Raw genomic sequence first — 22,642 nt, 5'->3', positions numbered from 1 at the left:
GGTACTTGGTGGTACAGTTCATGTAGGGAAGGTTAGATAAATGCTTATTTTTCTCCATTTATCAATCTTCAAAATAATGAATTAATCCCTAGCATCCTCCAATAGTGACCAATTAGAATTTTCATATTTTGTCTTGTAGCGATATTATAAATTAATGGAAAGTGTCTCATCTTTGTCCAGTGGGAGCCTCTTCATGTTGGCTCCTAAATTCTTTTCACATGACACTAGGAGTCTTTGGTATCTTCTCTCATGGGCTGAATTGCGTCCTCCAAACAAGAGATGTTGAAATCCTAACCCCAGTACTTCAGAAAGTGGCCTTATTTGGAAACAGGGTCTTTACAGAGGGCGTCAAGTTAGAATGTGGTCATTAGAATAAGCCCTAATCCAATATGACTGACATCTTTACAAAAAGGGGGACTTTGGACACAGAGACAGACAGGCGCAAAGGGAAAACAATGTGAAGACACAGGGAGAATGCCATGTACAGATGGAGGCAGAGATTGGAGTGATGTGACCTTAAGCCAAAGACAGGAAGGACTGCTGGCCACCACCAGCAACTGAGAAGAGGCAAGGAAGGAGTCTACTCAGAGTGTCAGGAAGAGCATGGTCCTGCTGACACCTTGATTTCAGACTTCTAGCTCCCAGGACTGTAAGAGCATGAATTTCCATTATCTTAAGCCACCCAGTTTGTGGCACTTTGTCACTGCTGCCCCGGCAAACTAATACATCTTCCTTGCTATCTGTATGAAAAGATATTCTAGATTCAGTTTGTATTAGGTCAGGCAATAATTGGCAATTTCATTTGGTTCAAACTGATATTTTTCTTGCTCTAGTTCTGGAGTCAGCAATATCTGCAAGGAGCCTTGATTCCTTTCAGTGGAAAATGGTATTTCAAGATCATAATCTGGGAGCTAGAGATGCTCACAGTTACTAGATTGGTCACTGTGTTTAGGCTCTTTCAGAGCTATGTGTCTTTCATAGGCTAAAATATATTGGGTCTGGGTTTTTATTATTTTTAAAAAAAAAAGACATTTCTTGTTCCTGATGTGGATCAGAATAAGACATTTATCCAAGGAGTGCTGCTCTTGAAAGGCCATAATCTATGTACTAGGTATACTCACTGCCACTGGGTTAGTTATTTCTAGGCTTCTTCAGAGGCAGGGGAAAAAATAAGACAAAATGCATCATGATACTTAAAAAATTTTTTTTCAATGTTTATTTATTCTTGAGAGAGAGAGAGAGAGACAGACAGAGCACAAGCGGGGAAGGGGCAGAGAGAGAGAGAGAGGGAGACACAGAATCTGAAGCAGGCTCCAGGCTCCGAGCTGTCAGCACAGAGCCTGATGCAGGGCTCAAATCCACGAACCATGAGATCATGACCTGAGCTGAAGTCGGAGGCTTAACCTAATGAGCCACCCAGGTGCCCCTGCACCATGATACTTCTAATTCAGATTCAGGACTACAGAATTTTTACTCTTCCCGCTTCTATCTTATATCTGTATTTCCTTTCCCCCATGTTGGGAATCTCAGTTTTTAAGAATAATTGAGATAATGTTATTAGAACATCACATAATTACTCATTTTATTTATCCCACATGCCATTAAACAAACAGGATATACAAACATTATCATCAACAATACAGAGAAGAGCAAATATTTTTTTTCACATTTGTTTTTAGAAAATATCTCACTAAAGATGCAGACTCAAATTACTGTGTTTTAAAGTCACTTGAAAAGGTTCCTTCCTCTCTGTGTGTTATGAAATACTGTTAGCTTTATTTGCTTTATTGTCTTTCAGTTTTGAGACTAATTAAAATTAATTTTATTTTATAAATAATTTTATTTTATAATTAAATGAATGTTTCCAGAGTAAAATATAAAAATATATTTTCTAGTTTCTATTCCTGTCATCATATTATTTTCTCCTTGTCTTCATAGGTAACCTTCCTTAAAAAAAAATTATGGCTTATCTTTTTTTTTTTTAACACAAACAAGTATGTATGTATGTACACACGTTTTTATAGTTCCTCTTTTCTTAAATGGTAACATACAAAGAACACTTATCCCTACTTGTTTTTTTCACATAACACACTATACTGAAAATTAGTCTAGGGTGCCTGGGTGGCTCAGTCAGTTGAGCGTCTGACTTCGGCTCAGGTCAGGATCTCACAGTTTGTGAGTTCGAGCCCCGCGTCGGGCTCTGTGCTGACAGCTCAGAGCCTGGAGCCTGTTTCAGATTCTGTGTCTCCATCTCTCTGCCCCTTCCCCACTCATGCTCTGTCTCTCTGTGTCTCTCAAAAGTGAATAAATGTTAAAAAAATTAGAAAAAAAAGAAAATTAGTCTACAGTGGTAAATAGAGATATTTCTCATTCCTTGTTATAGCTGCATAGTATTTCACTGTGTGCAAATACCGTGGTTTATTCAACCTTATAAAGACATATAAGGGTGTTTCCTTTCTTTGGGTGTTATAAGTAGTCCCATAATGAATAGTCTTGGGCGTACACTTTTCATATTTTTGCTACTATATCTGTGAGATAGAGTCCTAGAATTGGCGTTGCTGGGTCAATGGATAAATTCATCTATAATTTGCTAGATATAACTGTACATGTGTGTAACCAAGCAACCTGATTAATTCCAATGATAAATCAACATTTTGCTTAAGGAATCTTATCTCATGACAGCATATATTATATTTATATACAAAAGTTAAGCTATATACTATCCACTTGAGGTATCAAAATTTAGCCAAAGGTAAATTAAGTAACGAAATTAAAGTAACAAAAAAAATTAAGGTAACAAATTTATTTTGTGAATAAATTCATCATCAACCACTGGCATAATTATTAAAATCTCATACTAGTGTTCTACAAAGTGAGTTAAAAAGACCTTCCCCCTACGTTGATGTAGCTGTTAATACACTTACCATTAATAATAAATACATCCACCCAATACTTATCAAAACACTTTCTAGTACCCTTGATCTTCCTAACAATCATAGGTGGTGGTTACTATTTCATCTTATCAGCACAGAGAGGTTTAGTTACTGCAGAAGGTCTCACAGTAAAGTAATCGCATTGTCAAACTTGATTGCACAGACTCTGCACTAAGTTATTTTTGCTAAGCTGCCACTAACTGACTTATATTTCCATCTACAAAAAAGAATTGCAAGTTAGTTGCTGTTTTAAGATATGGAGTAGCAATTTTAAACTGCAAGTTACAAGGGAGGGAGAGAACATTAAAAAAAAAGATTTAAAAAATCTCCACCTCATGTGTATAAAAGTAATTTGTGTGAACAGTAATTTCTTTTTATATACTACATCAAACATCACTGCATATGGAAACCAACAGGTTTTTTGTTGTTGTTGTTGTTGTCTTGCAAAAGCCTAAAAAATAGGTGAACTCTGAATATTATTTTTTTGGTAGGACTGAAATACTTCAGGGCTTTTAAGATCTTGAATAAATGCTGTAACTATGCACTAACTTTACAATAGGGGCTTTCATTAGGATTGGTAAGCTTGAGCAACAAGATCTTTCCTCTTCACTTCTATATTCTCCACAAGTGCCTAAAATTATTGAGCATATAAGAGCTGTGTGATGCCTAAATATGCCAGAATTAGCTTTACTGATGTATTATTTTAAGAACATGGAGACTGCAGGTAAGTTATATAATGAGATTTTAATGCAATCTAAATTTCCAGGCGCAATCTTTTTAGATTTTTTTCTTTCTTGGCATTGTTGTTAAAATAGTCATGTAGAAAGTAAAACATTTTAATGTTTGGACATACAAGGTTTGGTGTCATTTTGTTTAATATTAAAATTCAGGCACTACATTTTTCCTTTGCTTTTGTTGTTTGGCAGTTATCCAGTGGTTTAGGCAGAATATTAACATTAAAAGAAGTAACTTTTTCTCATCCAGTAAATTTTGAAAAAAAAAAGATTCATCACAAAGAAAGAGAGCACTATTATGTATCTGTTTAAGTATATAGTTGTTACAAAGTATGAGTTTGCAAACTGATAATCCAGTATAAATACTTCATATATGGTACAAGAAGTACTAAATTTAGAAAAGATATTTAAGCTCTGCTCCTCCCCAAAACGTTCATATAAAAACAATTTAAAAATATTGCTAAATCTAGTCTTACGTGAGAAGAGATTTCTGTTCACAGATTTCCAGTTTTGTGAATTAAATGGCTGTGGCCTTCAAATTATTCACACCGACTATTTTGGTGCAAGATCAGGTAATATCTCTTCCTGAAATTAAGCTGGCTGGCACACATATATAGTGATTGGAGGCATATTACAACTAAATGAGCATTTGGAAAACAGTAAACTGGAACGGAATACATGGTGGTTACTTAGGTGCCACGCACACTGGAGGGAGAGGGAAGAGTTCTAGGTAAATATTAGCCAAGTGCTTTTAAAATGTGTGAAAGAGGCCATCTCAGAGCCTCTAGGAAGTATGAAGGTCTTAAGGAGTGCAAGGCTGGGTTTTCTGCCTTTTTAATCCAAAAACTATATTTTGTTACTTCATAGATGAGACTCAATCAGAATATAACTGTCACTAATACCCCTGGGAATAAGTCCATGGAGAGTACATCTAGATTCTAACCCACGTTCTGCATACAGTGGTCTTAATCTTAACTGATGGCAAAACATCTTATCATTTAGTTAATACCAAATGGTTAGGGAAGAAAATGAGGTGGAAGGAGAGGGATTCCATGTGCAAATTACTCGGTAGTATGTACACATAATGAGGTAAAAAGGAGTCCTCTTAAAATAATAAGCGGTGAAATTTACCAGGATCTGTACTGTTTAGAATACCTTGTCGGGCTAATGGTCACCTGAATATTAAATGAATTACAAATATTGATGGAACCCCATTTTTATGTATCAAGAGCACTGTTTTCCTACGACTTTTTTCTTTAAGTTTCCTCAACAAACAGGCAGCTGTGCAGGGAACTGAAATGCACCTGAGTGTTAAGGAAAGAATTTAAGGTCAGGAGGTTTTAAAAGAAATCTCAAAATTATTTGATATTCTCTCTGCGCATCACAAACATACCGACAACTTCCCATTTTCTGAGTATTAATGGCTCTGCTTTCTCTAAATTCTTCCTTCAGGTCCTGGCAGGTCGCATATTTTCCTCTCTGGTAAGCTGCCTTTGATATTCTCCAAATCTGCATTCAGAGGCATATAACTGTGACATTTCGTTTTGCTTTATGAGGATAAACTCCTTCACTTGTCCAGACTACATTCCGCGTGTCTCTCAAAATTCCTACGGACAAGAGAATTAGGTACTGTGAGTTCTGCCTTCCAAACAGAGCATTCTCTGTTCTGCGTGAAATGTTGCCATAAAGGCGTGATTTGCCTGAGCAGAGCAGGGCAAACGCCTATTTAATTACACTCCAAGACATGGACTTTTTCTGCCGGCTCTCTCACAGCGAGAGGCCACGAGAATTGGTGGGTCAAGGGCAAGTATTTTAGGTGTTAGTCACTGCACGCAGTCCACGTGGAATCACAGACTTTGGGCAGTATTAAAAAAACAAAACAAAACAACGAAGGGGGGAACGTTATGGTGCTGTCATTATCCGATGGCTCATGTTTCATTGTTGTGTGTTTCTGGCATTTCCACTACCGCAAAAAATCACTTAAAGTACACGGTCTACTAGGTGGACTAACCTTGAGGGAAATGAAACCCAGAGACTTTTAGCTGTACTGGGGGAGACAACTCAGCCGGTTTCAGAGGTTACTAATTCTGCAATGTGTTAACAGTGGGCCCAAGCCAGCTTTCCTCCCCTTTAGGAACAGGCACACAATTTCGCAGGCCAAAGGCCCACCCTCCGCAAGTCGACTGAAAGCCTCGGAGCTCTAAGTACAAGACTAGCTCACTCCCTTGAGATGACTCCGCATTTAAAACTCTGCCCGGAGTCCGAGCGCCTCCGGGACCGGAAGCGGGGTCACGTGACTAGTCCTCCGCCGCAGCCATTGCTAGCGAGGCAGCTTGCCAGCGCCCCTTCCATATTTCTTAGCTCCTCCAGCTCAGGGAGATGCAGAAACATCTGACAAGAGGGGTCCCAGGTAGCTTTGAACTCGAGTGTCACCAGAACTCACGTCGTTTCCAGCAATACTTTAAAAGCCTCTTATCCCAAAAGAGCTGTCGGACACTTCCGCCTGTGGGGGCCACCACGTGATCACGCGAGACTTGGGAAACCTGCGGGGCGACTTCACTACTCCAGGCCACAAGGCTCCGCCCGCCCAGCGCTCTCCACGGCGCGTGACGACGCGGCCCAAGGTGGCCTCCGCCCCGGCGCGCCTGCGCACGCGGCTCTCGCGGTGTCTCGCGCTCAGCCCCGCCCACCTCTGCCCCCGCCCTTTCCGCCCCTCCCTCCCCCTCCGCCCTGTCTCTCGGCGGCAGCGGCGGCGGCGGCGGCTCGCGCAGCTCGTTGGCTCACTATATAAAGGGGAGAAGCGGGCGGACCGGACGGCTGGAGCTGCAGCCGGTGGCGGCAGCGGCGGCGCGGGGAGCGGCGACCGGTGGTGGTTTCCCTCCTTGGCGCGGGGTGGGGAGCGGGCAACGCCCCCCGGACCCCACGAGGGTCGTGGCTTTTTTCTTAAGGGCGATTCTCGAGGTTTTTTAGCTCCGGGAGGACTGCCCCCCTCCTCCTCCTTCTCCTCTCACCGCTCCCCTCTACTCTTTCAGGATCCGATTTTGTTTGAAATTTTTACCCCCAGTCTTGCGGTGGCTTGGGCCACCCTCCGGGTGTTTTGGTTTTCTTTTTCTTTTTTGGTTTTGTTTTTATCTTGTTTTCTCGGGCTTGCCCCCCTCTTGTTTGTGTTGTGTGTGGAAATGGCGAACTCGGCAAATACAAACACCGTGGTAAGGACGTGGTTTGGTGGCCGGCGGGGGCTTCGTTCAGGCGGCAGCAACGGCCGGACCGGGCGGGGGCGGGGACGGCGGCGACTCCCGGCCTCTACTCTCCTCAGCCGCCCGCGCGGCCACCGCCGCCACTTCCCGCCTCGGGCGGAGCGGGCCGGGGCGGCGGGCGCGGGGGGGCGCCTCGGGCTCGCGGCGGCGGCGACGGCGGCGGCAGCGGCGGGGAGGGCGGGGGCGCCGGCGGGGCCTGGGGCCGCCGCGGGGCGGTCCGGGCCTCGAAGGCCGTTGGGCCGGGGCGAGCGCGCGGCCCTGGCCCCAGACCCCGGCCGCCGGGAGAGGGAGAGGGTGGGTGGGAAACCGCCGCTTCCCCCCGAGACGGGTCCGGCCACACTGGCTCGAGAAGGGCTCCCGGAGCAGCCTCAGAACAAAAACCGCGTCTGGGGAATTGGGCGAGTCCCCAATACCCACCGTGGTCCACTTCAATGCGGTGGAAGGTGAACGGCTACTTTGGGGGTTACTTGGGGTGTTTCTGGCGGTTGTGCTTAGGGAGCCTTCACTGGGGCCATTTTATATTTCTTTAAAAAAAAAAAGGACGAAGGTTGAAAAGCACTTATCTCGGTTCCTTCCGAATCGGTAAAATGGCGAAGGGGAAGCAAAACCCCCATCGTATCTTCCACTAGCAAAAGCACCAAAGCAAACAAAAACCTACAGTGGTCAAAGTGCCCCCGCTTTCGCCTTGAAATTTGCCTACTTCTCCCATTGACCCTTTTTGGTTACTTGCGATCACGTAGGTTTGCAAAAAGCAGTCACATAAATAACCTTTTCAGTCACGAACGCAATATGATCACTAGTCCACCCCACTCTTATTTTTATTCTGACAATAAAACACGTTTTTGCCCGGTCCCAAATGCCGCAGACAAGCCCGCGGCCGCCCGACTCCGTACCGTTGGCGACTCGGGTCGATCCATCATGGCTGCGGCCGCTTACCCTGCTTTTCAGTCCCTGAGCCTTGTGGTCCTCCTCCCTTTGGCTGCCCTGTTTATATAGAGCCATTGCCGCTCTCTAATATAGACTCTGCCAGGATGGGAAGGTGCTTTTCAGGCCTACGTCACCGCCTCTCCATTTAAACACTAGATCCGGCTTTAAATAGTGAGAGCTGCTGAGAGCGGGGCTGGGAGGTGCGTGCTCCCGAGGCGAGAGGCAGGAACGTGCAGAGCTCAGTTTATTTCTAGGTCCTTTCCTTACCCTGTTATTTCGCACCCAACCGGGCCGCTCTCAGAGCCCCAAGTTTTTTATTTTGATGCAGTAGCTAGGATTTCCTGTCTTTGTTAGGGGAAAATAGAATTGGTGTCCATTCTTTTCATTTTATTTTTATTTTTGCTTTTAAAGAGAATTGTAGCTCAGATGTCAAATCGTTTTTGTGTTGGAAAATAAGTGCGTTATTGACGGGGATTAAAAAAAATGCTTCCTACATTAACTGTTGGCTTCAGGGGACTTTGGTAGTGTTTTGATCATTAAGTATTCAGAAAATATGTTAGAAACAAAGCTTCTGATGTGTCATGTTTTTCTATTAAGTGTTGGAGACAAAAAGCTTTTCGAAGAAATAGTTAAGTGCCTAAAAGCTGCAACATAGGACCTTATGCCCACGGTACATTTACCTATAAGGGAATTGTAAATAGTAAGAGTGAAGAAGTTTTAGTGCAAACTGGATTGAAAAAAATTAAAATTCTAGGTAGAGTGTTTTCTGTTTCATTGCGTATCGATATCCCATACAGAAGTTAATCCAGTTTATTTCCCAGTATTACCCCAGGGGACTAACACTTTTGAAAGGAACCTTCTAATTAATCATTGGGTACTGCCACTGTCTTGGCTCTTTCATTTACCAGTTTTTAAGTTTGGAGTATCTGTGTTAAAACCAGGACAAACCTAAATTACTTGGTATTTTGTAGAAGGCAAAAATTTTGGCTCAAGTAAGGTTTAGCATTTTAAATAATAACTTGGAAATTGCTTGTTTCAAATAGTGTGTTTGTACCTCCATGCTTTTAAAAACATCGGTATTTTGAGGGCTTATCAACTTATGAACAATAATGCTAAATTATTCTCTGTGTGTTTATACTTCATGAAGAATACACATTTCCTTTCAGCTACAGTGCTTTTAAGAATCCTTTAAATGGTCAGGTTGTGGGTGATTTTGCACATAAGCAAAATCCTAAAACAGAATGGTTTCATTAAATGGGGAGTACCTGAAGAAAACAAATTTTGTACTTGTAAATGCCTGGATCTCCAAGCTGGAGATTTTTAGGAGCGATTGACTTCGGAAAACACCAAAGTATCCAGTTGGCTGAAAAAATAATTTTCATCATCAATTTAAGATTCTGAGTACCGATTTAAAGTTTCACCACCTCTTTATAATGCTTTAAGAATCATTGCTGGCTTAAAACGACTTTTTAAATGTTATTTTTGTAATTCAGTGTTAAGTCACCATGGATAAGGTGATACCCATAGTCAGTTACACTTTCCTTATATATAGAATCAATGTTAAACATAAGGAGGCCGTGTAGAGTTTTACATTTTGCATGTGAAAATTTAAAGTTCACAGAGGCAGATTTGGCAAAATAAAAGGTTAGTGAGTGGAATAGCAAAAGTGAGAACCCAGATATGTGAATTGTTTTTCTGGTTGTAATGAAGAGGAACGAATAATTTTTAATAGTTGAGGTAAATTGTACAGAGGAACTCATTATTTATATTTTGGGCATTGCAGGGACACATTTTCTTAGAGGGTTCTCCTGTGATAACCATGTTGATAGAGATGCTAATGAAACATTTAAATTTGTTTGAGCTTTGGTTATGAAAGCAAACCCTTGGTTTTATTGGGTAACCAGTAATTTTTACTAGAAGCAGGATATAAAACACAAATGACAAACATTAAAAGAAAAAGTCTGATAATCTTAACTGTGTGTGATAATGGGTAGGATTTATAATGAGGCACCACTAGTTTTGTCCCACTGACATGCAAACTTTTTGCCTAACATGTTAAAAATAGGATGTGGGCTGGGCAAATTACTGTCTATCACCTTTTGATTTTTAAAAAATACTTTATGCTTTTGAAAGTGCTTTCACATCTGTTTTCATTTTATTCTTCTGGCAGCTTTCTAGAAGTCATCTTTCCCTCCAACCCCTCCCAAGAAATAGCAACAATAATAGTAATAATAATTTAAAAAACAAACATTGAGGCTGTCCATGATTCCATTTCATAATATCATTTGGGCAGTGGTTGAAGGAAAGAAATCTTGGGAAAGAGATCAGTGTGCCTTGTTTCTCTGGGACTTCTGAGACCTGTTAGTGTGGGTATATGAACAGTATAATGGTGTAGCTTAAAGGCACAGACTGGTTAATAACAACAACAAAAAATTAGGTGATACTTAAATTTGAATGTTTTTTAGGTTGCAGATGTCACAAATAACTGTAGGATGAAGGTTCTCTAGTTTAAAGCTTAATGAGGAGGTTCTGAGATAGAAGAGGAGTCAAACAAAGGAAAGAATAATGGGAACCAGACATAGCAACCCATAAAGCTGTTATTGGATCACATTAGGTGCTTTGAGTATAACAACATAGGAAATTATAACTGGAAATTGTGTGGACCTTGTATGTGTAAGGATCTTCCCTATACAAATTACATTAAGTAGTCTACGCCTTTTAAAAAAATATGCAGACATAAAATAATTCATTTTAACTGAAGCAAATGAGGTTTGTTAAGATGGTGATATCTTTAAAGTTGTATCTTCTAAAATAAGTTTTAGATATTTGGAGAAACGATTATATTTAATTTGTTTTGAATTTGTGAAAACGTGTCATACATTTAATATGTAAAAAATGATCTTTTTCAAGTCTTTTATTTTTCCTTTAAAGCCTAAATTGTACAGATCTGTGATTGAAGATGTTATTAACGATGTGAGAGACATCTTTTTGGATGATGGAGTTGATGAGCAAGTTCTGATGGAACTGAAAACTGTGAGTTTGCCTCTCTCTTTTTGTTGTTGTTTTTAGTAGTCATACTTTTTCCTTCCTCCCTTAAAATACTCTCTTCAATCCGCGACTGATCCCTAATTTTTCCATGGGATGAACGTTCAACTTTGCTGCAGGAGGCAGTATAAAATTAGGTGAAGGGTGCTAGTTTTAAATCCCAGCTCTACAGTCCATCCTCCCTCTGACTTTAGGCACATTGCTTATATTTCAGTTTCTTTGTATGTGATAATGGAAATTAGTAGGACTTACTTTTTTTTTTTTTTAAGTTTATTTATTTTGAGTGAGAGAGGGAGAGAATCCCAAGCAGGTTCTGTGCTTTCAGTGCAGAGCCCAGCATGGAGCTCGATCTCACAACTGTGAGATATAACCTGAGCCAAAATTGAGAGTCCAAGGCTTAAGCAACTATAAGTCCCCCTTATAGGTTTGTTTTAGTCCATTAATGGATGGTTATGGTCTAATTATTTGACAGTTTTTTTTTTTCTTCCTTATTTCTATGGTTTTAATGTACATATATTCTAAAATGTATTTATGTTGTAGAAATTAAGTGCTGGGTGAAAGAATTTTACATTCTTAAGTTTTTTTTTTTTTTTTTTTTTTTTTTTTACATGGGCCAAATATTGGGTTTATAATCTATTTTACTTTGGAACTGGTTTTCTGTCTCTTGGATTTTTTTGGATTTAAGCGGAAGCAGTTCGATATTCTTATTTAGCATTTATGTTTTCTTGGTATTGTAATGACTCATGAAATCATGCAATCTTTTTGCCATATTGCCCAGAACAGTGGTTCTCAAAATAAGGTCTGTGGAGTCCTGAGGTTTCCTCACAGATTCTTTCAGGGGGTCCATGAGGTTGGCCAAATGCCCAAGTCTGGAAATCATAGTTTGTCATATTTCCAGTAAAAGTTGTGTTCTGACAAGTGGCCAATTAAAGTAGCTACTCAAATGCACAAGTGCTTTTCCTTGAGGTAACTGTTCCATATGCACAGTGCTTTATGTATGCATCCCATTTTGATGCAGTGAATATTAAAACGATGTTTACTTAAGGGTCCAGAGGAGATCACTGTTACTATTAAGAAGTGCCATTATTTGATACTCTTTAATGAAATGTATTAACATTTGGAATATCTGCATAATTCAGTGAATTTGTATTTTCCAGATGACCAATGCATGATGTTGCAAAATCCTTTCAAAGTGAAAGATAAATTAATGGATTTTGTGTATGGTTTCAGATTCCACATTATAGCTAACTTTTAAGAAACCATAATTTAAAATACTTTTTCTTTTCCCAACTGCTTAGCTGTGGGAAGACAGATTTTCTTCTACTTCAACCAAAACAACAAAGTAGATGTAGAAGCAGATAGGAGAATCCAGCTATTTTTTCTTTAAGCTACTTGTCAACTAAATTTGATCTGGAAAATATGGTTATTTTTTTTAAAGATATGTTATTTATGTTAACATGTAATGGATACATTGCTGTTTTTAAATGCATTCATAAACATAAAAAAACAACTTAGTTATAATTTCATAAAAGCTTTTTGAGGTCCTCAGTAATTTTTGAAAGGAATAAAAGATCCTGAGACCAAAAAGGTTTAGAACTGCTGGCTTAGAAATTGGATATTGAGTTCCTTGAGGACAGTAATCACAATGCTAAGAACATTTGTTTTGGCATTATTTATCCATTCAGTGGAAGTGTGGAGGCTGCAGCTTAGCAACTTATTTTATTATTTTTAAATTTTTTTTAATGTTTATTTTTGAGAGAAAGAGCACAAGTTAGGGAGGGGCAGGGAGAGGGGGAGACCCAGAATCCAAAGCAGGCTTCAGGCTCCGAGCTGCCAGCACAGAGCCTGACAGGGGGCTCAGACCCAGAAACTGTGAGATCATGACATGAGCCAAAGTTGGTTGCTTAACAGACTGAGCCACCCAGGTGCCCCTAGCAACTTATATTAAATAAAGCAAACCTCATATTTATTATGGTGATAAAATGTATCTTAGGATGTTTAGGCATCTGTGGGCAACTTCTGTAGAGCTTTTAACAAGAATCTGCCTGTGGGAGGAAGGAAAAATATATAGATTTAAGTGAAATGAGGAAATTTTTATTTACCTTGAGAGAAATGTAATGGTTACTAAAAGTAAAGAGTAGGTATCCAGAATTGCTAGTGAAAGGACACCAACTCTTGAGGCATGAGTTGGAAGAATAGCAATATAAACTACTGAAACAGCATAAAGTATCTCAGGGTATGAATAAGAAAAGAGTAAGATTAGTTTGATTCCTTTGTGTTCTGTGGAGCAAATACTTTGCTATTTACATTACACTGGTATAATGGTTGACCTTAAAGTACTTTGAACTTATTTAGAAGATGCAACATTTTTAAATGTAGGAAATCAGCCCCAAAGACTTACCTTAAGTCATACTGGCAGGTAATCCAGGTTGTTGGTTATCTACTCTTGCTTTTCACAAAGTGTGGGGAATTGGTTTTTCTGAATGGTTCCAATAGAATCAAGGCATTCTCTCAAAGAGAATGAGTTGTCTTTGAGATTAAATAGCTCTACCTGTATTTTTATTATATTTGGCTGTTTAAATATATATTAGTGTAATCTATACAATGGAGTATGTAATATATTGAATAATATATATATATTATGCACCTTTTGTTTGTTTAGTGGCTAGTTTTTAATAACAAAAATTGTGAATTACTCATCTTTGAATCCCTAGCCTCTAACACAGTGCCTTCCATATGTGGTTGGTATTCAGTAAATATTTAATTAAATTGGTTAATAACAAACATGACTCCATAATCTAACTGAACAAAGTACTGTAATATTTTTACTGTTTTTCCAAATGGGGCATACTCTTCTTTTCTAGATTGTCACTGGATTTAAAAATAAACTGTTAGACTAAACTGAGTTTATGTTATTTTAATTCTCTGTACTAAATTTCTTCAGAATCTCATTAGAATTTCCAGAATGTGCCCTGTCTGTGGTGATGAAAACATTCCATATCTGTGTTCTCCAGTATAGTAGCCACTAGCAGCATATGGCTGTTAAGCACTGGAAATGTAGTTAGTGGAACTGAAGAACTGAGTTTTTAATTATAATTCCAATTTAAATCACCATGTGTATGTGGCTAGGGGATCTATTGTATTAGATTCTACAGGTTTAGACATTCTTGCTAATAAAGATTAACAATTGATTTTGTGTTTTATGTTTTACAAAGAACTTTGTCATTAATTCTAGCCCCTCGTCTCCTCTTTTGGGCTATTTCACAAACTTTTATCAAAAATTTCCCTACTGCTGTGAAGGATACATGGTGAATTAGATTATGAATTAAGATGAGTAGTGACTGTGCATGTAATTTAAAGTTTAACTAGATAATGCTGGAAGGGAAGTGATGGGAAAAAAAAATCAACCTGGGCACCAGGGTGGCTCAGTTGGTTAAGTATCCAACTCTTGGTTTCAGCTCAGGTCATGATCTCACAGTTCATGACTTTAAGCCCTGCATTGGGCTCCACACTGACAGTGCAGAGCCAGCTTGGGATTCTTTCTCTTCCTCTCTCTGTCTCTGCCCCTCCCCTGCTTGTGCATGCTCTCTCTCTCTGTCTCTCAAAATAAACTTAAAAAAAAATTCAACTCAATTTTCTAGGTTATCTCTTGAAACACTATAGGCCTACTTTAATGTATAAACTATGGGAAATTAAAAAAAAAATCACCACAGTCTTGATTTTTGATCTATCTATACATACATACTTTAAATATATGTATTTAAAAAATGTTTTTAATGTTTGTTTATATGAGAGAGAGAGAGAGAGAGACTGAGCGCAAGCCGGGGAGGGGTAGAGAGAGAGGGAGACAGAATCTGAAGCAGGCTCCAGGCTCTAAGCTGTCAGCACAGAGACTAGTGCTGGGCTCAAACTCAGGAGCCATGAGATTATGACCTGAACTGAAGTTGGATGTTTAACCAACTGAGCCACCCAGGCACCCCTTAAATATATTTTTTTACTGTTTATTTTTGAGAACTAGAGACACAGAGCACGAGTGGGGTTGGGGCAGAGGGAGAGGGAGACACAGAATCTGAAGCAGGTTCCAGGCTCTGAGCTATCAGCACAGAGCCCGACGCGAAACTCAAACCCATGAACCGCGAGACTGAGCCAAACTTGTACCCTTAAACAACTTAGCCACCCAGGCGCCCCATTTTTAAATCTCTATTTGAATGTAAGTTGTGATTTGGATTGGTGAGTGATTATGGATGGGAATGACAGTTTAGAAATCCTCTTTAAAGTGAATGATAAAGGGGCGCCTGGGTGGCGCAGTCGGTTAAGCGTCGGACTTCAGCCAGGTCACGATCTCGCGGTCCGTGAGTTCGAGCCCCGCGTCAGGCTCTGGGCTGATGGCTCAGAGCCTGGAGCCTGTTTCCGATTCTGTGTCTCCCTCTCTCTCTGCCCCTCCCCCGTTCATGCTCTGTCTCTCTCTGTCCCAAAAATAAATAAACGTTGAAAAAAAAATTAATAAAAAATAAAAAAATAAAAAAAATAAAGTGAATGATAAAATCATCTTTCTTTCTACACTGTCAGAGCTCCCCATATCTCAACAGCAAATACTATGGGAGATATAAAACATGGCCTCTCCTAAAGTTAACAACTCAGGAAACAACAGATGTTGGTTGGCAAGGATGTGGAGAAAGAGGAACACTTTTGTACTGCTGGTGGGAATGCAACCTGACACAGTCTCTCTGGAAAACAGTACAGAGGTTACTCAAAAAATTAAAAATAGAACTACCCTACAACTCAGCAATACACTACTAGGTATTTATCCAAAGGTTACAAAAATGCTGATTTGAAGGGACACATGCACCCCAGTGTTTATAGCAACACTATCAACAATAGCCAAATTACTGAAGGAGTCCAAACGTCCCTCGAATGACGAATGGAAAAAGATGTGGTTTGTGCACGTGTGTGTGTATGTATGTATATGTACACACACACACACATATATAATATTCCACACACAATGGAATATTACTCAGCAATCAAAAAGAATGAGATCTTGCTGTTTCAACAACGTGGATGGAGCTAGAGTGTATTATGCTAATAAGCAAAGTAAGTCAGGGAAAGGTAGATATCATATGATTTCACTTATGTGGAATTTAAGAAAACAGATGAACATAATTGGATAAAAAGAGAGGGAGGCAGACCATAAGAGATTCTTAAATATAGAGAAGAAAGGAAGGGTTGCTGGAGGGGTGTTGGGTGGGGGATGGGCTAACTGCATAATGGGCATTAAGGAGGGCACTTGTTGGGATGAGCACTGGGTGTTACATATAAGTGATGTATCAGTAAATTCTACTCCTGAAACCATCATTACACTATATTTTAACTAACTTGGATTTAAATAAAAAAAAAAAACAAAAAACCATGGCCTTTTTTCTCAATAAAACCGCGAGAAAAAATTTTCTTGATTGGAGACAAATCTGAAACTCACTTTGTCTCTAGATCAGGTTGACACTTCTGTCATTTGTTAATTCTTTGTTGTAGAGGGCTGTCCTGTTCATTGTAGAATGTTAGCAGCATACCTGGCCTCTACCCACTAGATGCCAGTAGCACCCGTCATTTCTGACAACCAAAAATGTGTCCATGCATTGCCAAATGTCCCTGGGGGCAAAACCACCCCTGATGGAGAACGATTATTCTAAATATATCCTAGTTATATATAAATACTTGGGTCATAACTTGAACAATAATCCATTATTCCACTTCATTTGTCCTTGTGGAAAACTCTGTTCCCCAACCCCAGTTCAAGAGAGCCCATACGTAAATGAATTTGTCTTCTGTTTTATTCAGGAGCTAGATATTTTGTGAAAGTAGAATCCTTCAGAATTTCTAGCCTAGCAGACTGCCAGGAAGCGGTAGATTAATAAAAATATATAGATCAAAAAATAGACTTGGAGAGAATATGCTTTGACGGGGTCATTTATCATGGGCTAGAGACTTGAACCTAGGCCTTTGTCTCCAGATGACATTCAGTACTTACCAGTAAAAAGAAGGTACCAGAGTTGTGACTAGGCCTGCTCTGATAACAGGAATATAGTGTAGAGTTTAGAAACTTGGACCAGAGCTGGGATTAGGGTGAGGCAAGCAGGTTGCCTAGTGTGCCTGCTCACTCTCAGAGTCCAGCCCTGACTGGAAATAGTGGAGTCAGACTGCCTGGATTGTTCTTCATTTTTGCCTACTTTTAGTTGGTGGTCTTGGATAAATTATATAACTTCTTGTTCTTTGGGTTCTTTTGCTGTAAAAAGGAGCTAGTAACAATGTCAGTGTTCTAGGATTTTGTAAAAATGAGTCTGTACCTATAAAGTACTCACAAAGTGCACAGTTAGAATACAGTATTAGTCTAGTTAACATGATACACAGGTGTATATCTGAGTCATTTGGGGAACAGAAAAAGAATTTTCTCCGTGTCTAATTTCAGAGACCTGGCAAAGATGGCTGAAGTAGGATTGCCAGAAATAATAGCTACTGTGTTGGAGGGAAAATAGTATTATGAAAAGGAAGAAAAATAGTTCTTCCTATTTCCTTAGCAAAATAAATAAATAAATAAATATGTAACAATTCAGTATTCTTGGTTGTTGTTAGCATTAATGTTATCTCTGTTGATGAAAGTAGGTATTGTTTAAATAGCTGATAATTTAAAAAATAGAATATTTTGATAAATACAATTAAAATCATATAAAAAATGAAATTGGAGAGAAAACATTCAGCCAATTTGAACTTTATATTATATGATGTTAAATTTTAATGTTAAGTATTTAGGGTACTGTATTTGTATTTTTTACATTACCTAGTATTTGGTGCTTAGTAAATGGGGATTCTTTGTGGACTACTCCCATCACCCCTTTCTTCTGTCTTCCCCACAACCCCCAGCAGTTGGAAATGTATGGGGCCATGTTTGCTTGTCTTAGTGACTAGTGGACATCCTTGGCATTTAGTAGGCTACAGCCAGGAATGCTGTATTTTCTGTACACTTCCTATGGCACTACCCTGTATGATAAAGCATTGTCCTGGCCAGAATGTCAGTAGTATCCTTACAGAGAAATATTATGCTGGAAAACAAGTTTGTTTTCCCTTCTCTTCTTTGAAATTAATACTAAATGTCTGATAAGTTAGTCATTTTGTTAGCTTCTGAATAAGACACATAGTCTCTGCCTTGAAGGAATTCATACTTTAGTAGAGATGATAAACTTAGTGTGAAAAGTACAGAAGAAATATTTCTAGGGTATGGAGGCAGTCAGTGATTTCATTGAGGCTGTGTGACTTTGACATTTGCATTGTTTGGGGAATTGTGAGGAAAGACTGTCAGAGGGAGTAGTTTACTAAGATTTAGACATGAGATATGTATGCTGTATTCTGGGAACTGCAAGTAGTTGGACACTGTTAGGAAAATAGAATACAAGTTATAGTAGCAGCTAGGAGAGGTGACATATTCTGTACTAAGGAGCTTGAGTTTTTCTTAAAGTGAGAAAGATTTTCTGGGATGCTAGTTAAAATGCAGATTTTTGGACTTCTGCTCCAGCGAGTGACTTGATAGAGAGGTAGTCTGACATTTGCTTTTTAATTCAGTTATATTTAAAAAAAAAAAAAAATTAAATTTTAACAGCCCTTTAAACTAAAGGGCTGCGGTATGCAGTTTGAAATGCATTAGTTTAGACTTTAATAGCATGCATTAAAGTGACCTGGACAGACTATTAAAACAGATTTTTGGCTCTATCCCAAGAGTTGCTGATTCAGTAGGTCTGGGGTGGGGCCTGAGAATTGGTATGTCTAACAGTTTCTCAGGTGATGCTGATGCTCTTTGTCCTGGGATCACATTTTGAGGACCCCTGATTATTGTAATAGAGGATAGATTGGAAGAACAAGTTTTCACTAGAATGTAGTCTCTGTGAGGAGAAGGATATTTATCAGGTTTGTTCACTGTCTGTTCTCAATGCCTCTACTAGTGTCTAGTAGATAGGAGATCTCAGTAATTATTTGCAGAATTTATGACTTGATGAAGGGAGCTCAGAGGACTTAGTCATTACAGTTTACAGTAATGGGAGGAGAGGACTTGAAGCAGGCCCATAACAGTAAACAATCCTCTGGAAAGGATAGTGACGATAGTGATGAGGTGTTGGGTGGATTCTGACCCATAGGCCGTTGACTTCAGAGGACTCACCTAGTACCTGGGTACTAGGTGAGTAGTACCCAGCACTTAGCACATGATACATAATTACTAATATTTGCCATTACCATGGAAGTTTCATTGAAGTAGTGTGATGGATCAGATTGCAGTGGGTAGATCAATTGGAGGTGATAAAACTGAAGCTTTCAATTTAATAAAAACATGGATTAAACACAACTGTTTCTTAAAGCATTAATTAATAGTACTTTTTTTACTGTGATTTTTGGCTCACCAGAGACCAGGTTTTGTTTTGTTTTAGACTCTTTTTTTTTTTTTTTTTTTTAATGTTTATATTTGAGAGGGAGGGGAGGGGCAGAGAAAAAGGGAGACACAGAATCTGAAGCAGGCTCCAGGCTCTGAGCTGTCAGCACAGAACCTGACATGGGGCTTGAACTTACGGACTGTGAGATCATGACCTATGCTGAAGTCGAATGCTTAACCAACTGAGCCACCCAGGTGCTCCAGTTTTGTTTTAGAACAGACAAAAGTGTAGAAGGTTTGGGTGAGTGCAGACTGTTTGGAAGCCTTACTATATGTTAGTTGGAATGTGTTTTATTCAACGTGTAGGTGTCCATTTTGCTCTGCGTGCTATGCTAGATGCCTACTTCATGGAGATGAACCAGATGCAACTTGGGCTCCCAGAAAGTCATTCTTTGTTACCCTAGAAAGATCTCTAGCTGTTTTCAATCTGAGATTTTTCAGAGACTTAGATTTCTTAGCTGAAAGTGAGTTTAGAAGTAATTGAACTTGTTCTCTTTTTAGATGAGGAAAATGCCCAAGAAAGATATGTAATTTGTCCACAAAGCTAAATAGTGGCCAGACTAGGACTAACTGGGTTTCTGACTTCTGGTGTCATGTTCTGTTACACAATTAAGAACCACCACCACCGTAATAATGAAAATAACATTTATTAGTGCTGACTTTATGCTAGACTCTGATAACTACAGGAATATGTTATTTTGTCCTCACAGCAAACCAGGAGATAGATATTGTTACTATCTCTGTAAGAATAGTCTTCAGGCAAGTTTAGATACTAAGCCTGTTAAGGGAATGGTTGCTTTGGGAAATTGACTGTTAATTTACTTTTTCAGCAAGCCATTAGACCTATGCTGGAATTGTAATTAGCATGTAGCTACAAATATAGAATTTCTAGAAGTTGGAAGTGTCAGGAGATTATAAAAATCTTTGTGAGTATTGGTAAAGGGAGCTTCTTGAAGGATCTGATAGAAGCCTCAGGTGAGTTAGGCAATATTCCAAGAGCATATTTTAGGGGAGAAAACAAAGTATGTGTAGGTGCTTGTGTACAAAATGACTGAATTAAATTTCATTTGTATATTTAAAGAACAGTTTGTTCCTTTCTTGGGCAGTTTCTTGTAAGGGTTGAGGCTCTCTAGATTGAACACAGTCTGGTAGAGAGGAAATGTGTTAGGAAGAAGGATGAAATAGTCATAAATACTTTATTTTCTGTGTTCCTTTTGCCCATGTCTTGATCTCCCCCCCCCCCCATCATAAAAGCTGTCCTGTGGTGTGATGAGAAAAGAGAAGGGGAAAAGCAGAAAAGGGTTGTCATTTCTTGTCATGATGGAAGACAGAGGGGAATTTCAAAAGGTGTAGAGGGTTGAGAGTGCCTCTAAAAGCCTTAGGCATTGCTGCTGCTTTATCCTTGTGTAGGATTGGACAGATGGAAAGTTACCCTTTTCTAACTTGAGGATTGCCTGTATAATGTTTCTCGTTCAAATCAAGAGAAGATGAATTTATGTTTTGCATATATAATTTAAAAGATATTTCATTAAAGAAAGATTTCCATAAAAATAGTAATTGATTTGGTGTTACAAAAGGATAATCTTTGATTATTAAAAACTTGCTTCTGTGAAACTGAGTGGAATTACTAAGGAATTACTGTAGAAAGTTTGAAGATATAAAAAGAAAATTCTCCAGTACTCTAAGATAGCAAAAAATGAAATTTGATACTTTCTTTAATGTTTTTTTGTTTATTTTGAGAGAGCATATGGGCATGGGAGGGACAGAGAGAGCAAATCCTAAGCAGGCTCTGTTCTGAGAGCGTAGACCAATCCGTGAGATCATGTCTTGAGCCAAGAGTCGGATGCTCAACTGACTGAGCCACCCAGACCCCCCCTGAAATTTGATACTTTAAAAATTAGTTTTGGTTATTGCATACACTTGGATAAGAATTAGGGGTTGGTTTATTTTGTGGCTGTATCAGTTTTGAAAATGGAAGGATTTTATGAACAGACTAATAAAATATGTTTTGTCCATGTCTGGATTTATCTTCCTTGATGTTCACTTAGAATGTTCTTTTCTTTACCGTAGTTGTGGGAGAATAAACTAATGCAGTCTAGGGCAGTCGATGGATTTCATTCAGAAGAGCAACAGCTTTTACTGCAAGTTCAACAACAACATCAACCTCAGCAACAGCAGCATCACCACCACCACCACCATCAGCAGACTCAACCACAGCAGACGGTACCTCAGCAAGCGCAGACCCAGCAGGTCCTTATTCCTGCCTCACAGCAAGGTGAGGCTGGGTATATTTTTCTACTTACAGCTTGGAATTGAAATTTGTCATTTTCAAAGAAGAGAAATACTCTAGGTTTTTCCTTTCTATTGGCCGAGGGATTGGTATATATATATTTGCTGACAGATTTTATATAAAAAGTGGATTTTATTTTTGTAGTAATGATAAACAACTGGTTAACTAATTGAGAGCCTAAGATGATATTCAGGTAAGTGTATTAATACTTGTGAGAAGTCTACATAATGCTGGATTTCCTACAATAAGTCAAATCTATAAAGGTTTATTTAAGGGTTTCATTATTTTATATGGGAAAATCATCTACTTTCGTAATGAAATTGATTTATTCCTCCAAAGACCTATTTAAGTTTAGTTTTTATAAATATATCTGAAACATTGGAGAATTTTTGTAATGATGGCAATCGGAAATTTCAATTTCCTAGTAATTTAGTAAGTGTAAATTGACTGAATTAGATTTCTTTTAAGCGAAGAGTGTATATATAACATACCTTAATTTATATTACTTGGTTTCAAGGTAAGAAAAACCAAGTATTTATAGATTGTGTCCATAGTGCTTTGTACTGTGCAAGTAATTTCATAGATTTTGTGTCACTGAAGCTTTACAAAAGCTTTGGGAAGTAGCTCTTCGAACATTTCAATGCTCAGGAAAATTTGGGCCCTGAAAAGGCTAAGAAGCTTGGCCTGTTGCATATAACAAGTATTTTCTGTCGTGACAAACATGTGTTCAGTTATGAAACTTCCGAGCATTTGAGTTTTGTAAATCTTGTTATTGAAAAGGAGAACGAAGGTATATGAAAAATTTTATTTCAAAGTAACAGTTTAGTTACCCATATGCCTCATTTGAGAGTATCTGAGAATATACTTAAGACTTAAAATTGATAGTGATATGTGGTAAATGATGTACAGTAGAAATGTCTATTTGGGTTATTTTACTGTTATATCAAATATGACTTTTAATATTTGATTTTATTCTGTATCTGCAT

At 38.8% G+C, this 22,642-nt stretch overlaps 1 protein-coding gene and 1 long non-coding RNA gene across 4 annotated transcripts in view; one reads left to right on the top strand and one right to left on the bottom strand.

Moving 5' to 3' along the window:
• LOC113601406 (uncharacterized) overlaps window positions 1-6,386 on the bottom strand; it is a 31,736-nt gene extending 25,350 nt beyond the window's left edge. For all 3 annotated transcript variants that reach the window (XR_008299573.1, XR_008299574.1, XR_008299572.1), the window contains exon 1: window positions 5,061-6,386. This is a non-coding gene — a long non-coding RNA (uncharacterized LOC113601406). The remainder of the gene's footprint in view (window positions 1-5,060) is intronic.
• Window positions 6,387-6,455: 69 nt separating this feature from the next.
• The window catches only part of GTF2A1 (general transcription factor IIA subunit 1), a 42,942-nt gene continuing 26,755 nt past the window's right edge, over window positions 6,456-22,642 (top strand). Inside the window, exons 1-3 of the mRNA XM_015081766.3 lie at window positions 6,456-6,876; window positions 10,783-10,884; window positions 21,437-21,641. Of these exons, the coding sequence (XP_014937252.1) occupies window positions 6,847-6,876; window positions 10,783-10,884; window positions 21,437-21,641 (337 nt within the window). The 5' untranslated portion in view covers window positions 6,456-6,846. The remainder of the gene's footprint in view (window positions 6,877-10,782; window positions 10,885-21,436; window positions 21,642-22,642) is intronic.

This window comes from Acinonyx jubatus, chromosome B3 (assembly GCF_027475565.1).
Source record: "Acinonyx jubatus isolate Ajub_Pintada_27869175 chromosome B3, VMU_Ajub_asm_v1.0, whole genome shotgun sequence".
Classification (NCBI taxonomy): domain Eukaryota; kingdom Metazoa; phylum Chordata; class Mammalia; order Carnivora; family Felidae; genus Acinonyx; species Acinonyx jubatus.
The sequence above is the reverse complement of the archived record's forward strand: the minus strand, read 5'-3'. Positions and strand labels throughout refer to the sequence as shown.